The 16471-nt window shown below is 42.0% G+C and overlaps 2 protein-coding genes across 3 annotated transcripts in view; both read left to right on the top strand.

Moving 5' to 3' along the window:
• Nucleotides 1-14046, top strand: part of LOC145720376 (toll-like receptor 2) — a 27738-nt gene extending 13692 nt beyond the window's left edge. The window contains 7 exon segments of the mRNA XM_081813109.1: nucleotides 6735-6895; nucleotides 6897-6976; nucleotides 6979-7616; nucleotides 7837-7916; nucleotides 9663-9766; nucleotides 10462-10836; nucleotides 13904-14046. Of these exon segments, the coding sequence (XP_081669235.1) occupies nucleotides 6735-6895; nucleotides 6897-6976; nucleotides 6979-7616; nucleotides 7837-7916; nucleotides 9663-9766; nucleotides 10462-10836; nucleotides 13904-14046 (1581 nt within the window).
• TLR2 (toll like receptor 2) overlaps nucleotides 10524-16471 on the top strand; it is a 17700-nt gene continuing 11752 nt past the window's right edge. Inside the window, exon 1 of one of the 2 annotated variants that reach the window (XM_031026372.2) lies at nucleotides 10524-10757. The gene's annotated coding sequence lies outside the window, so the exon portion shown is untranslated. The other variant, XM_081811715.1, reaches the window with a different exon arrangement.

Raw genomic sequence — 16471 nt, 5'->3', positions numbered from 1 at the left:
AAGTGGGAAGTTGAGGGGATTTCTTCAGACGGCTTTAGTGTGCTCTGTGAAGTAAGAAGTAAAGTCATCCCTGAGAGGATATGAGGGGGTGAAGATGGGTGGTCAATGGCGGGAGGAGCGTGCTGCAAGTGTAACAGCTGGTGGGGAGTGCAGGGGCCTTAGCGAGAGAAATGGAATAAAAATGCCTGTTGTCCTCTAAGAAAACAGGCAGGAGGGCACTTTTAGGTTTGGGATTGAGTGTTATACAGGAGAAACAGAAACAGGAGGAGAAGAGACAGTGCTGGCTCTAGAATTTCTATTTGGTAGAGCAATCTGATTCAGGGCTGGGAGGGCGTGAAGCATTTTGTGTAGGATTTTACATGCTATTATAGTGAGGAAACACAAATTGTTCATACTGAAGAACAGGGAAGCCTTATGGAGACTGGGTAGGTCTTAGGAGGTAAAGCCCTGATCTTCAGGCCCGTGTTTGGCAACACCAAATGAAGGTGTTATGAAGATTGTAAACAAGAGGGGCTGTGCACTCTCTCAGATCCCCGAGGCCTCCTGCTGGCGCCCCAACCACCCCCGCCCCCCAAACCCAGCAGCTGGTGTGAATGTTCCAACTATCTGGTGGCCACAGTCAGCTGGGTATTTTCCCTATAAAGAGAGGGAAGGAGCTCTTTCCTGGTGAACCAGAAGTTTTGGGGCCAAGTACAACTCTCCATATGGTGCTGAGAGAATGGGAGCCCCGGGGGCTGCTGACCCCTCTGCCTGTGAACGCCAGCTTGCCCCAAACGTTTGCCTCAAGCTGCACTGAATGAGCAAGGAAGAGAAGGAAGGAGATGACGAATGGATTGGGGAAAGAGGAAGGAAATCAGTGACTCTGAGCAAGATGCAAGAGGCCCGAGTTAGTCATTGAGAGCTTGGTCGACTGTAAGTAATGACCAAGTCCAGGGAGTGGCTGAGATAGCGCAGAGGGAATCTTCTGGGCGGAGGAGGTAAAGGGACAGAGAGGCTTTGGGAACAGTGAAGCCCCCTGGGCTGCTGGAAGATCTTGGGAAGAAGGATTCTATGGGCTGGTGTCAAAGCCTTCAGCAAATGGGAGGAAGGGACTAGGGAGTCAGCAGATGGGGACAGACATAGGAGGCCAGAAGTCAAATGGCATGCCAGGAGGCCATGGCCCCAGAGAAACTGGTTTTCTTACAAAGGATTGGGGAAGTAACAGATTCTCAAGGAATAGGGTTCCTGGGTCTGATGATGCCCTTTGCGGAAAACCATGAGACACCATGGAACGATAGATTTAATCCCATCATATGAACTGGGATTTAGCACAAATCATTTTAGTGACCTATGTGGGCTGGAACTGTTACATGGTAAATAATGGACACACGGTTGGATCTTTACCAGTGACTGGAAGCTCAAAGGAACCATAGCCAAAGGAAGGGCAGATAGGCACTGACAGGACCTATCTGAGCAGACTGATGACGTGGCCAGGACTATCTCAGGTGACAGGAAGTGATGGCGACAGGCAGCCGATGAGGAAGAGTGGCACTTGACGTGGGGAGGACGGAAGGGCTTGGCAAATTTTTTTTTTAGTGACTCAAATTTAATTTTGTTAGCGTTGGCTTTTTAAAATGTCCTTGAAAATTTTTGTCTGCAGAGACATTTCAGAAGTTTGCTTTGGCTTTATGATTAATATCTAAATTACTAAATTCACAAAGTTAAAAACCTTGTCTTTCCTTAAGGTTTTAGGTCTGACCAGCTATTTATAAATCTACCAAAATTTATAGATCACTTTAAAAGAGACTTTGGCTTATGTTTGTCCTATTTACAAACGTAGCTAATCTTTAAAATAGTTCAAACTAATGAAAATAAATAAATAAATAAAATAGCTCAAGCTAGACTTATAAATGTAATATACTTCATGTCCTCTTTAAATGTTTCCATTGTTTGACTTAACAAAACTTCCCTGAGTTCTCAAATAATTCTTATAAAACTAATATGCTTATAAATATGGTGAGCTTTAACCTTTCTTGTTTCCATATATAACAAGTATTCAATCCATGTTTCCACAAATAAAAATTTCAACTTAAAAATCACAAGTATAAATGAAGTATACATTTTATTTTGTTTTATTGAGGTGTAATTGGCATTAACATGATATTAGTTTCATGTGTACAACACAGCAATTCCACATTTGTATGCATTGCAAAATGGTCACACAATACGTCCAGTTACCATGGAAAATCACCTTACAAAGTTAATATATTATTGACTATATTCCCCATGCTGTACATTACATCCTCATGGCTTATTTCTTTCATAGCTGGAAGTTTGTACTTTTTAATCCATTTCAATCCTGCCTCCAATCCTCCCTCCCCTCTGGCAGCCACCAATCTGTTCTCTCTGAGTCTGGATTTTGTTTTGTTTGTTTGTTTTGCTTTTTGGATTCCACATATAAGTGAAATCATGGGGTATTTGTCTTTCTCTGCCCGACTTACTTCACTTAGCATAATATCATTAAGGTCCATCCATGTTGTCACAAATGGCAAGATTTCATTCCTTTTAATGGCTGAGTAGTATGTCATTATACATATAGATGCCACACCTTCTTTATCCATTCACCCATTGAAGGACACTTAGATAGTTTCCATGACTTGAATGATACTGCAATGAACATAGGGATGTAAATATTTTTTTGAATTAGTGTTTTCATTTTCTTTGGACAGGTACCCAGTAGCAGAATTGCTAGAACCTGTGGTATTTCTATTTTTAGTTTTTTGAGGAACCTCCATACTGTTTTCCACAGTGGCCCCACTAACTTATAATCCCACTGACAATACATGAGGGCTCCCTTTCTCCACATCCTCGCCAACATTTGTTATTTCTTGTCTCTTAGATAATAGTCATTCTGACAGGTGTGCGGTGATATCTCATTGTAGTTTTGAATCTGTTATACCTTAGAACAGAACCTAAGAAGGTGTGGTCACATAGCTTACCTCCGTAGGATTGAGTCATATCATGACTTTCCTTTTTCCATCCACATAGAAGTCAGCACCCTCCACCCAGGCTGCCACACAACACGGTCAGATTTAGCAATTATTTGATTTCAGTATATTTTCCAAGGAGTTCCAAAGAAGTTGGAACTTGATAAAAAATCCCGCCTTCTTTTCATACCCTTCCTGCCCAATGAGACTATACAACCCTTACTGAGAGCAAAGTAATACCAGTTGTTCACTCATGGTTTTCTTTAACTATAGGTTTGGAAATTAAGCTCTACATTTCTTTTTTTTTTTTAAACAGTATTTTTTTTTTAAAGATTATTTATTTATTTATTTATTTGAGAGAGAGAGAATGAGAGAGAGCACATGAGAGGGGGGAGGGTCAGAGGGAGAAGCAGACTCCCTGCCGAGCAGGGAACCCGATGCGGGACTCGATCCAGGGACTCCAGGATCATGACCTGAGCCAAAGGCAGTCGCTTAACCAACTGAGCCACCCAGGCGCCCCTAAGCTCTACATTTCTTCATTTGCATCTTTAAAAGAGGTCAGCTGTTGTGTGGCATGGTCAGGAAATCAGGGCAAGGAGCCATTGGTCAGACTTCTCTCCCTTGTTGAAATCCCACTGTGTGTCTGCAATGGCCACTTGAGGTGTTTCTACTCCCATTTCTCCAGACCTAACTGATGTTCTGAAAAGGCATGTCAATTCACCACTTGACAACTAGTAGTCGATTAGTGCCTACTTTGTTTTAGGGGCTGGAGATACTTCACTGCAAAGGGAGAATAACATCCACGCCCTCAGGAAATGCACATCCAGCTACATTCAGCGCACGTGTGTAAATTTTGGAGTCTCCTTTCCTATCACCTAATGGAATTCTTGCAATAGATGAAAACTATTGCCCTTGTCTTTGATAGTCTTGTGTGTATCCTATAACAACTTACCTCGTATATTATCCTCATGGTTTGGTCATTTGCTTCTGGGACAGTCCACCAAAGAACTTGGAGGGAAAGTGTCTTTCTCTCTTTCTTCTTCCATTTCCCAAATAGTTTCTGAAATATGTACAAATTCTCTACATTAAAGAAAAAACAGGACTTTTATGGACTTTCTGTTCTGAGTTAACATTGATGCTTCTAATCCTGAAATATATACCAAGAAGCCTGAAATCAATGTAGATCAGTCACTTGGGCCAACATATGAAACAGTCAATTTTATTTGGAGAGATTTTCTTTATCTTCCCTCCCTCGCTCCCTCCCTCCTTCCCATCCCTCCTTCCCTCCAGAATGAACATTGAAATTATTCTGCCAAGAATATCTTATTTTCTGGAATCATTACAGGATCATGAGTTTAGTCCTTGAATAGACTTTGTGGAAGTTGGGTGAATTGTTCTGAATAGGCATGGAGTGATATTAGGAAGATGGCAAGCTGAAGATGAACATTACATAAGGGATAAAACTATCTGAATACAATATAAAAAGAGTTTATAGTGTTATGTTTCTAGGTCATTTGGAATTTCTGAGGTATTTAAGAAATTTGATTTTCTTTCCATCAATAAATATCTTATTTAGAGCTCTTTTGGTTGTGAGAGAAATCAATGTCAACTTATTAAGGAAAAGGGAGCTATTTTATAAGTGAGTATATTTATTTTATGACTTGCTAGAGAAATTAGATGTTTTCTCCCTCCTTCTCTCAAAGGGCTAGCAAAAAGCCAGCTCCTCTCTTTTGGAGGCCTGATGTGTCTGTCTATCCTTTGCTCAAGGAGAAAAAAAAAAGGATCCTTAGAAGTCAGTTATTGAGATAATTTATGTACAATAAAACTTGTCAATCTAAAGATACAATTTGATGAGCATTGGCAAAGACATGCAGTGTGTAACCACCACCACGATCATGATGTAGAACCTTTCCAGCATTCCCAAAGTTCTCGGGTGCCTCTTTGCAGTCAGTCCCCTCCTGCCACCTGGCTCCCTGGCTTCTCCTGGATGACCTTTTGTCATAGTTTTGCTCTGTGCAGCATTTCATCTAAATGCACCCTACAGTATCTATTTGCTGTGTCTGACTTCTTTCACTTAGCATTATGCTTTTGTGATCCATCCATGTTCTGGCATGTATCAGTTCTTCCTTTTCATTGCTGAGTAGTATTCTCTTGTATAGTTAAGTAGCAATTTTTAAAATCTATTCATCAGTGGATAGATATTTGAGTTGTTTCTAGCTTTGAATATAGTACATGACTTTGTGTGGCCTTATGTTTTCATGTTTAGAGAGTAAATACCTAGGAAAGAGGATTGCTGGGTCACAAATTAAGTGCATGTTTAATTTTATAAGAAGTTCTCAAACTTTCCCAAAGTGGGTATACCATTTTGCATTTCCACCAGCAATGTATGAGAATTTCAGTTGTTGCACATTCTTACCAACACTCGGTATCGTCAGTCTTTAATTTTAGTCATTCCTATTAGCATGTAGGGGTATCTCAGTACAGTGTTTCCCCCAGTTTTATTGAGCTATAACTCACTTATATCATTGTATTAAATGTTTATAACATAGTGATTTGAGAAAAGTATATATTATGAAATGGTTACCATATTAAGTTTAGTTACCACCCATCACCCCACCTAGTTATAATTTTTTTCTTATGATGACAACTTTCAAGATCTACTCTCTTGGTAACTTTCAAATATACGGTACAGTATTTATTAACTATAGTTCTCATGTTGTACATTACATCCCTAGAACTTATTTATCTTATAACTGGAAGTTTGTACCTGTTGCCCATAGAAAGCAGTCAATTTTTTTTTTTTAAGATTTATTTATTTGAGAGAGCGAGAATGAGAGAGAGAGAGAGTACATGAGAGGGGGGAGGGTTAGAGGGAGAAGCAGTCTCCTCGCTGAGCAGGGAGCCCAATGCGGGACTCGATCCAGGGACTCCAGGATCATGACCTGAGCCGAAGGCAGTCGCTTAACCAACTGAGCCACCCAGACGCCCGAAAGCAGTCAATTTTATCTGAGAGGTTTTGGTTGATCTTTCAAGGTTCCAAAATATTTAGAAGTAAGAGATGTTGCTTTTCATAGAAGATGAGAGGTAACAGAAGAGTACCCTACGGTCAAGACCATAGTGAAAAAACTAATATTAAAATGAGTTAAAGTAGTAAAACAATAAAATTTGAAAATTAGTTACTAGAGGTAGAACTGAAAGACCGTGTACTTCAGGAAAATTGCGAGAATTTTTCTGAGATGATGGAACTTTAAAGACATGCTTTTATATTAACTAAAGATATTTACAGTCGAAACTGCCCAAGTTGGCTTGATACTGTAACTTCTGTCACAGTATTTTAAATCCCCAAGGTATTTAGATCTCGGTGAAAATTTGATAGTTGAAGAATAACTGAAGTATTCACTTTATAAGGATACCTGTCACTCCCTGCATACCTTGAATTTAAGACAAAATCGGGGTGCCTGGGTGGCTCAGTTGGTTAAGCAACTGCCTTTGGCTCAGGTCATGATGCCAGGGTCCTCGGATCGAGTCCCACGTTGGGCTCCTTGCTTGGCGGGAAGCCTGCTTCTCCATCTCCCTCTGCTTGCCATTCCCCCTGCTTGTGCGTTCTCTCTCTGTCAAATAAATAAATAAATAATCTTTAAAAAATAAAATAAGGGGGTTCCTGGGTGGCTCAGTCATTAAGCGTCTGCCTTCAGCTCAGGTCATGATCCCAGAGTCCTGGGATCGAGCCCCACGTCGGGCTACTGTGGAAAATGTTCCTCACCCTAGAAAAACGTGACTAATCTTAATCTTGGTAAATGTACACTTGGTTCTGTACCTAACACTTATCAGTGGCCAGAAAAGGTCCAATACTCAAAATTATCCAACACAAAAGTATACAGTTTAACCCACAGTGTTTCCCAGACACGAGGCATAGTAGCCGTTAGCAATATCTTTTATTTTGCCACAATTTAAAGAACTTGACCTTTTCAGGTATGTGCTGAAGACACCACCAGATATTTCCTTCCGGAAAATAATACTTTCTCTTCAGAGCACCCTGATTCTTTTCACACACTGGAGGCCCTGGACGCCGACGGTGACCATTTCTTTTGCTCCTGTGAATTCCTGTCGTTCACTCAGGAGCAGCGAGCGCTGGTCCAGATCCTGATCGACTGGCCAGAGAACTACCGGTGTGACTCTCCGTTCTCCGTGCGCGGCCGGCGGGTTCGGGACGCGCGTCTCCCGGCCTCTGAATGCCACCGGGCAGCTCTGGTGTCTGCCGTGGGCTCTGTCCTCCTCCTGCTGCTTCTGCTCACGGGGGTCCTGTGCCACCGCGGCCACGGGCTGTGGTACCTGAAGATGATGTGGGCCTGGCTCCAGGCCAAAAGGAAGCCCAGGAAAGCGCCCCCCGGGGACCTCTGCTACGATGCCTTTGTGTCTTACAGTGAGCGCGATGCCTACTGGGTGGAGAACGTGATGGTCCAGGAGCTGGAGCACTTCGACCCTCCCTTCAGGCTGTGTCTTCATAAGCGGGACTTCATCCCTGGCAAATGGATCATTGACAATATCATCGACTCCATCGAGAAGAGCCACAAGACCATCTTCGTGCTGTCTGAAAACTTCGTGAAGAGCGAGTGGTGCAAGTATGAGCTGGACTTCTCCCATTTTCGCCTTTTTTTTTTTTTCTTAAGATTTTATTTATTTATTTGACAGAGGGAGACAGAGCGAGAGAGGGAACACAAGCAGGGGGAGGGGGAGAGGGAGAAGCAGGCTTCCCGCTGAGCAGGGAGCCCGATGCGGGGCTCGATCCCAGGACCCTGGGACCATGACCTGAGCCGGAGGCAGACGCTTAACGACTGAGCCCCCCAGGTGCCCCCCCCTCCATTTTCACCTCTTTGATGAGAACAACGATGCTGACATTCTTATTCTTCTGGAGCCCGTGGGGGAAAAGGCCATCCCCCAACAGGAAGTGTTTGAGTTGAAGAATAATTCTAGTTTTTAAAATGGAAATATTCATACAGTGAAATATTCTCAGTTTTCAAAACTTCGTTCTAAGTTGAGTTAGAATTTTACTCTTATTTCCCACAGGCAGTATTAAGAACATTCTTCAAAAATTGCAGATGTTGGTGAAATCTTTTCAGAATAGAAAAATTTGAGGAATGGGCATTTGTGTTTACAAACGTGTATAAAATAGTGCAGGGAGGGGCGCCTGGGTGGCTCAGTCGTTAAGCGTCTGCCTTCCGCTCAGGTCATGATCTCGGGGTCCTGGGATCGAGCCCTGCATCCGGCTCCCTGCTCCTCACAAGCCTGCTTCTCCCTCTCACACTCCCCCTGCTTGTGTTCTCTCTGTCAAATAAATAAAATCTTAAAAATAAAATAAAATAGTGCAGGGATTATATTAGATTTTCATTAAGTGATTTTTGACAGATGTATTTCTTAGTATTTTATGTAACTATTACAAGGCGCTTTATATGAAAAAGACAGACTGAATTTTGATAACTTCATTTTAGAATTTCAGTCAGATGCTCAAAAATATAAATATCTACCATGAGTTATCCCTTCCCAAACACCTTTTCATATTCTGTGCTCATTTTCTAACCTTAAAAAATAAGCTTTATAGTGAGTTGTAGGTCTTATGCCAAAAAAAAGCAGACTGACTAAGGAGTCTTGGAGTGTGATCTGGGTTTGTCACCTAGCTGTGAGCCATGTGACTTAGGAGAAGTTCTCCAATCACTTGAGCTGAAGGTGCAATAATATCAGAACTATTTATTTCATGTGTTCTTGTGAGATTCAGATGAAAAGATATATTTGAAAGTGCTTTGAAAACGTTTACGAATCTTTACTGTACATAGATGACACTGGTAATAACTTGTGGGTAAATGATTTCTCCCTGACTTTGCCAGAACATTCTAATTGGCTTTGGGATACAAAGCAATAACATCAATCTAGGCATTTCAACTAAAGACATACAGAGACAGGGGCGCCTGGGTGGCTCAGTTGGTTAAGCGACTGCCTTCGGCTCAGGTCATGATCCTGGAGTCCTGGGATCGAGTCCCGGGATCGAGTCCCGCATTGGGCTCCCTGCTCGGCAGGGAGTCTGCTTCTCCCTCTGACCCTCCTCCCTCTCATGCTCTCTGTATCTCATTCTCTCTGTCTCAAATAAATAAATAAAATCTTTAAAAAAAAAAAAAAAAGACATACAGAGACAGAAAAGAGTTTTGTTTGTTTGTTTGTTTTAGATTCGGGGGGAAATATTGGAAAGAAGTTTTCTGAGGTACACAATTGAGAACTCATGAAAAAGAGAGGTGGGAATTTTGTAGGAAGAAGAAAGTCTTTCAGGCAACAGCAGAGCCCCGATCATTAGGGTTAGAGAGAAATATCCACATAGTCAGTAACCTGTATAGAAAATCAAACTCCACCCTCTCAAGTTCACATTCATGCCTATTAAGTTTTCCTGATATTGGAACCTTTCATGAGGATTAGGCATGTGGAATAGGGCAAGACAAAGAACCCTGGATTTAGGTTAAAATTCTCATTTCAAATCTCAGTCCTGCCACAATTTGCATGGCATTTCTTCCTGTGTAAAAGAATGTTTTCTTCGCCTTAATTTGTGAAGATCAAATGTAATTATGAATATAAAATGTACTGCATGAATATTATTAAGGCAGTTTAATTTTTAGAAGGTAGTTTGTTTCCCTTATAAATATTCTTCACTAGGTTCTGCGGCAATGAAAAAGGCCAATCTAAGACCGTTTTTGGAATTACTTTCAGAGGCAGGGATGGAAGGCGCAAGGTTGGGATTTGGATTCAAAATCTTCGAGGTAAGTGGGAGCCCCCCATCTTTCATGGTCAGAGTAGGGATGTGACATAGGACCTACAGTCAGTGAACCACCAGGGACTGCCCCAGGATTGAAAAAAAAAAAAAGTCCTTATCTGCTCCTCAGGCAAAATGTTGCTCAGTTAGTCTGGACAGTGACTGAGAAGCTATTTTAATATAGGAGAGCATAGCCATGCTGGTGGGAGCGGACCCCGGGGATATACTGGCCCGTGAACATACGCTGAAGCAGGGCGGGGTGAAAGGATGAATCAGCTCCCCAGGATGGAGAGAAACGGAGAAGGGGAATTTAAAGACTGCGTTTCCGGGTACGGGAGGCTTTGAAGGCCAGAGCTTCAAGAAAATACTGGTTGGGGGCGCCTGGGTGGCTCAGTTGGTTAAGCAACTGCCTTCGGCTCAGGTCATGATCCTGGAGTCCCTGGATGGAGTCCCGCATCGGGCTCCCTGCTCGGCAGGGAGCCTGCTTCTCCCTCTGACCCTCCCCCCTCTCATGTGCTCTCTGTCTCTCTCATTCTCTCTGTCTCAAATAAATAAAATCTTTAAAAAAAAAAAAAAAAAAAAAAAAACACTGGTTGGGTAACTAGCCTCTGATTTTGAAACCTTCCTCTGTGCTTGGGGAATTCAGGCACGGCGGCCGCTGGCAATCTCGATTCTCTTTTCTCCTCCCCTGACCTCCAACAGCCCCAGCGCCCTCCTCGGATCCGGGCGCCGCCGGCCGCCACCTCCGTCAAGGTCACCTGACGCAGCCCGGGGCCAAGGCGGGCGGCGCGGGGCCACAGCGCCCGGCGTGCGCACCGAGCTCGGGCCTCGCCTCCCCGTGCGCGAGGGCGCGCTTAGCGGACGGGCGGCCCCCGCAGCGGGCGAGGAGGGACATCCGGCCCGCGCACTTTTCCTTTCGCTGCCCGCCTCGGCCCCGGCGCGTCGCGTCCGGAGGCGGCGAGGAGGCGCGGCCCGACGGCGGCTCCGTCAGCTCCCAGGTACGTCGGGCCGTTCTCGCCGCCGCGCCCCAAAGCTCCCCCGCAGCCGTGCGCGGGGGTGCGCTGGGCGTCGACGCGGGCGCGGGGGATCCTTGCTTCCCTCTCGCCTGCGCGCGGGGCCCGAGGCTGGTTGGCCGGCGGCCGGGCTGGGGTTGGGGGGAGAGCACCCGGGGAACGAGGACCCGACCCGAAGCCCCGGTCTGCACGCCACCCTTCTCTCCGAGCGGGGGCGACGACGGTCAGGTAAGGGCTTGCAGGTGACACGCGTGCGTCCGGCTGGGGGCGTGTCTGCGCGCCTTGGTTACTGCAGGGACCAAACTCCGCACGTTGGATATCCTTCGCTGTGAGAAGTGGGAAAGGGTCGGGACTCGGGATCCGCCCGGGACTCTCGCACCCTAACCCCGAGCCCGGTCTCTGCGCTGGGGTGAGCTTCACGCCCCCTGCGTGTTCCTCCATCCTTAAAATATCTGAGTTATGTCTCTGATGAGAAAATAACTTAGAGCATTTAAGTTTAGGTGAGTTCTTTAAATAAGAATGCCTGGTGATGGGTATTAAAGAGGGCCCATTCTGCATGGAGTACTGGGTGTTAGGCACAAACAATGAATCATGGAACACTACATCAAAAACTAATGATGTATGGTGATTAACATAACAATAAAAATTAAAAAAAAATGCCCTGAAGTTCCCCTTCTAACTTCTCCAACTTCCGTAAAGGAGAACTTGTGTTTAGAATTTAGTTGCAAGCCAGGATTGTGTTTTTTACTGTTTTTTTTGGAGGGGGGGCGGGAATTGATTGCTTGATTAGGAGTAAACAGCTCAGCTGGCTGAGATGATGCTAATCTTGCAGAAGGTCTTGTCCGCATTGTTACTCAGATCTTTACCAGAAAAGCAACTGGTAGATAGGGTGGCCTGACTTGAAAGCAGAGACTAAAAAAAGGAAATGGCAAACATCCTATTGAAAATGGCTTATTCACCGATATTTTAAGTTTCTTCCTGTTCTAAGCAGAGAACTTTTGCATCTTTAAACTTTTTATAATGCACTCATTTTATGAAAATTGCCAGAAGTTTACAGCATGTTTTGTAAGTTTCTAAGCTATCAGTTAATTTTTTGCATTTCTTTAAGAATTTGGCTTGGTTGGTTAAATATCTTATTTTGATTTTCGTGATTGAGCATGATTTATGGTTAAACGGCATTGTGAGTGTGACATTCTTATAAAGATCTAATAAATGTAAGTTGTATTTACTCCTTATAAATAAGAGGCTTGCATTTCAAAAATATATTTTCCCCCACAATGGCATTTAAAATTTATATTACTTTTTCCTCATACCAAAAAGCCATGCCTGAGTCTTTGAATGCTGTCTTCTTTCTTATCAATTATTAAATTAAAAAAAATGCAGTTGTTGCTCCTTGCTGTCTACTCTTACCAGGTTTATTTTCCAAATTACAGAAGAACATATGTTTTGGGGTGCTTCTTTCAATGATGGACTATGGATAAAAATTATTTTTTTTGCTTTTGAGTGTCTGAAAATGTCTCACCTTTACTCTTGAATGATAATTTAAATGGGTCTTGAAGTCTAGATTGGCGGGTGTGTCTCCCCTGCCCTTTGAGGATATCATTACATTGTTTTCAGGCTAGGTGAGGAATTTTTATTCTTTTTTTTTTTTTGCTGGGGATTCAATATGCATTTATAATTTGGCAACTTATTTTTTTTTTCCAATTCGAAAAAAATGTTTAGTTATTCTGTCTTTTAATATTTGGATCCACACCATACACGGCAGGCCTGGAGTTCTGATTTCTTACAGGAGATTTCTGGTAGGCTGGCTTTCAGCTAGGGCCAGAGGGTAGAGATTTTTTAGATCCCTGTTCACATAAGGAGTAGCCTTTTCCCAGCCTGTGGCTTTTTGGAGAGTGCACTTTCAGTTCCCAACCATGCACTGGGCCCTGCGTCCCTTCACCCCTCCTGCTTCACCCGACCATTACAACCCTAGCCCTGATGTGGGTATCTGGTCGTGGTTGTGCCGGGGGCCACGGGCCTTCAACTTCCTCCCAATTCTGGAGCAGCAGATGTACATAGCATAAGTTGCCTGTCCTGCCAGGCTTACTTGTCAGACTGCCATCTTTTCCTGGGTCTTGGGCCAGTAATGCCTCACCGCTCTGTCGATTTTCTGAATTCTTCAAGCAGATGATTTTATACTTTATCCAGACCCACAACTCTTGTTAGATAGGATCCCACTCAGTCTAACTGTAGCCACTGCTCTTCCCTTTCTCAGTGTCTTACTCCGCGGAGCTCTCTGTCCCAGGCTGTAATGTAGAGGGGAAGTGGGAGGAGAGGGATGTGACTCTCATCTTCAGTGTCAGGTTGTTAGTGGTAGTTTTGGGATCACCAGTAATTATTATTTGTTGAAAAGTCACCATGTAAATTTCATACAAATATTAGAATATTTGTATGAAATAGCCCAAGATCCCTGCTCTTATGAATTTTACAGTTTAAAGACAAAAGGCTAGGAAAAATAAAAAAATAGATGTATTTGACCTTTAAATCTCAGCTGAAAACTGGTATAGATTTCTTAAGATTGGTGCTATTTCTTACAAAATGGAAATGATCAAGTAAATTTTGGTTGCCCAGTACTAAAATAATCAATACTAAGATGATTTTTTTCAATAACTGATTCAGGAGAAAGACAGTGGGATAACTATAGTACCAAATAGTAATCTCATTTCGTCTTCTGCCTGTCAGTTTTAGAGGTGGGGACAATACTGGATCAATAGTCTTAATGGTTCGTTTCCATTGGCCACTGTTGCAGCTCTTCTCATACTCATTAGCTGGCTTCCTGTAGTACCTGGTTGTTTTTTTTTTATGGTGTACTGGACATTCACTTCGAAAAACTGTTTGTAGGAATAAATTTGAGGCCTCGGATAATCTTAGCCTCTTCTAGAATTTCCCTTTGCTTCTGCAGGTACCTGTGAGCACTAGCATTCCAGAAATCGTTTTCATCCATCTTCAGAGACCGAGACTGTCTGAGCCATCCAGATAAATCAGAGCTGTGCTACAGTCTCCCTGAGGGCTCGGTTTCCCCTGGTTCAGCTTTACCTTTCCATCCATGATTGCCCCAGACCTTAACCTTAAACTCCCTGTCCTTCAAGGCTATCAGTGTCAGGCAGCCTATCAGACGAGGCTTACTGTGTTCAAGGTGATGAAGGACGAGACTGAAAATTTTGGCAGAGAACTGGAAACTATAAAAAATGACATAGTGGATGGGGAAAAGAACCAAAGAGAAGTTAAATAGATGAAAATGGCAATAACCGCAAAATTTAAAAGCCATGGATGGATCTACCAGTAGATTAAGCACAGCTGGAGAGAGAAGAATAAACTAGAAAGTGGATCAGAAGAAAATAGCGAGCCTGAAACTTGAAAGGCAAAATATGGAAAGAACGGAAGAGAAGGAGGCCTGGAAAACAGAGCTAAACTAGTGCTTAGATGAAAATGTCTGACCTTAAATGAATATATTAGAAATGAAGAATGGCTGAAGATTAATGAGCAAACATCTACCTTAAGAAATTAGAATAAGAACAGTAAAATAAATCTAGAGGAAGCAGAAGGAAGAAAATTGTAATATAAGAATAGAAATTAGTGAAATAGAAAAGAAATAGAGGATCTATGAAATGAGAAGCTGGTTTTTGAAAATGCTAGTAAAAAATGATAAACCACTGACAGTCAAGACAATCAAAAAAGGCACAAAGAACTCATCTAAGGAATAAGACAGGACATTAAAATAGTAAGAGGATGTTCTGAGTAACTGTGTCAATAAATTTGAAAATTTAAAAGAAAATGATAAATCCCTTGAAAAACACAATTTACCAAAAGCTGACAGATGAAGAAAAAGAACATCTGAATAGTTCCGTAGCTGTTAAGTATATTTAATGTATTTTACAAAATCAAGATAAATGTATAGATAATAACAAAAACTGCAGGCTCAGAAGGTGGCATTGGTGAATTCTACCCAAGGAAAGGAAATGTATAGGGCAATTTTACTCTGAATATGGATGCAAAAGTTCTAAAGAAAATATTAGTAAATTAATATATCCAGTAAAATGTAAAAAGGATAATATATCCAGACTAGCAGGTTTATTCTAAAAATGCAACATTGTCTCAACACTAAATTGATTAATGTAATCACTAGTATTACCAGGGTGAAGGAGGGAATTCATGTTATTATTGCAATAGATACAGGAAAACAAAAGAGAGTTTGATAAAATTCAATATTCAGTAATCAAGAAAACAAAATAAAGGTATACAGATTGGAAAAAAGAAAAAAGTTATATCTGGGTGATATGATTGTGTACGTAGAAAATAAAAATAATCTATAAACTGTGGAATTTCTAAATCAGTTTAGCAATTTTGCTTAAGTGCATGGTAAACCCATAAAATTAAATTGAATATATATATACATATATATACATATACACACACACATATATATATACACACACACATACACATGACACATAAGTACATATTACTATTTTCAAAGCTTTGAAAATATCAAATGCCTAGGAATAAATCTCAAAAAATACACTCAAGATATCTGCGCAGAAAACCATAATATATTCTTGTGATAAATTAAAGAAAACCTAAATAAATGGAAAAATGTATCTTGCTCACGGATTGGAAGATTTAGTATTGTAATGATGTCAGTAATTCCCAAATTGATCTACAGATTCATGGTATTGCCAGTTAAAATGAACAAGTTTTGTTTTTGAAACTGATAAGCTGGGGCACCTGGGTGGCTCAGTTGGTTAAGTGTCTGACTCTTGATTTTGGCTCAGGTTGTGATCTCACACCCCTGAGGTCGAGTGCCCCGGGTTGGTCTCCACGCTCAGCTTGAGTCTGCTTTAGAGTCTCCCTCTGCCTCTGCCCCTTCTCCCACTCACACTTTCTCTCTGTCTCTCTCTCAAAATAAATAAATAAAATCTTAAGAAAAAAGAAAAAGGAGCTGATTCTGCAATTTATAAGAATATGCAAAGGGCCAAGACTAACCAGTCCTCACTTGAAGAAGAAGAACAATCAGGAAGGACTTGCCCTCCGGGATATTAAGATATATTATATATTTAATATAGTGTTACCAGTACAAAGATAAGACAAATAGACATTGGATCAGAATTGAGAGCCCTGACAAAAATGAGCTATTGGGACTCCATCAAGATAAAAAGCTTTTGCACAGCAAAAGAAACAGTTAACAAAACCAAAAGACAACCGACAGAATGAGAGAAGATATTTGCAAATGATGTATCAGATAAAGGGCTAGTATCCAAAATCTATAAAGAACTTATCAAACTCAACACCCAAAGAACAAAGAATCCAATCAAGAAATGGGCAGAAGACATGAACAGACATTTTTGCAAAGAAGACATCCAAATGGCCAACAGACACATGAAAAAGTGCTTAGCATCAGGGAAATACAAATCAAAACGTCAGTGAGATACCACCTCACAACGGTCAGAATGGCTAAAATTAACAAGTCAGGAAATGACAGATGTTGGTGGGGATGCAGAGAAAGGGGAACCCTCCTACACTGTTGGTAGGAATGCAAGCTGGTGCAGCCACTCTGGCAAACAGTATGGAGGTTCCTCAAAAAGTTGAAAATAGAGCTACCCTACGACCCAGCAATTGCACTACTGGGTATTTACCCCAAAGATACAAATGTAGTGATC

The sequence above is a fragment of the Leptonychotes weddellii genome, chromosome 2 (assembly GCF_054177405.1).
Source record: "Leptonychotes weddellii isolate Sample4059 chromosome 2, ASM5417740v2, whole genome shotgun sequence".
NCBI classification, from domain to species: domain Eukaryota; kingdom Metazoa; phylum Chordata; class Mammalia; order Carnivora; family Phocidae; genus Leptonychotes; species Leptonychotes weddellii.
This window is presented reverse-complemented; position numbering and strand designations above follow the sequence as displayed.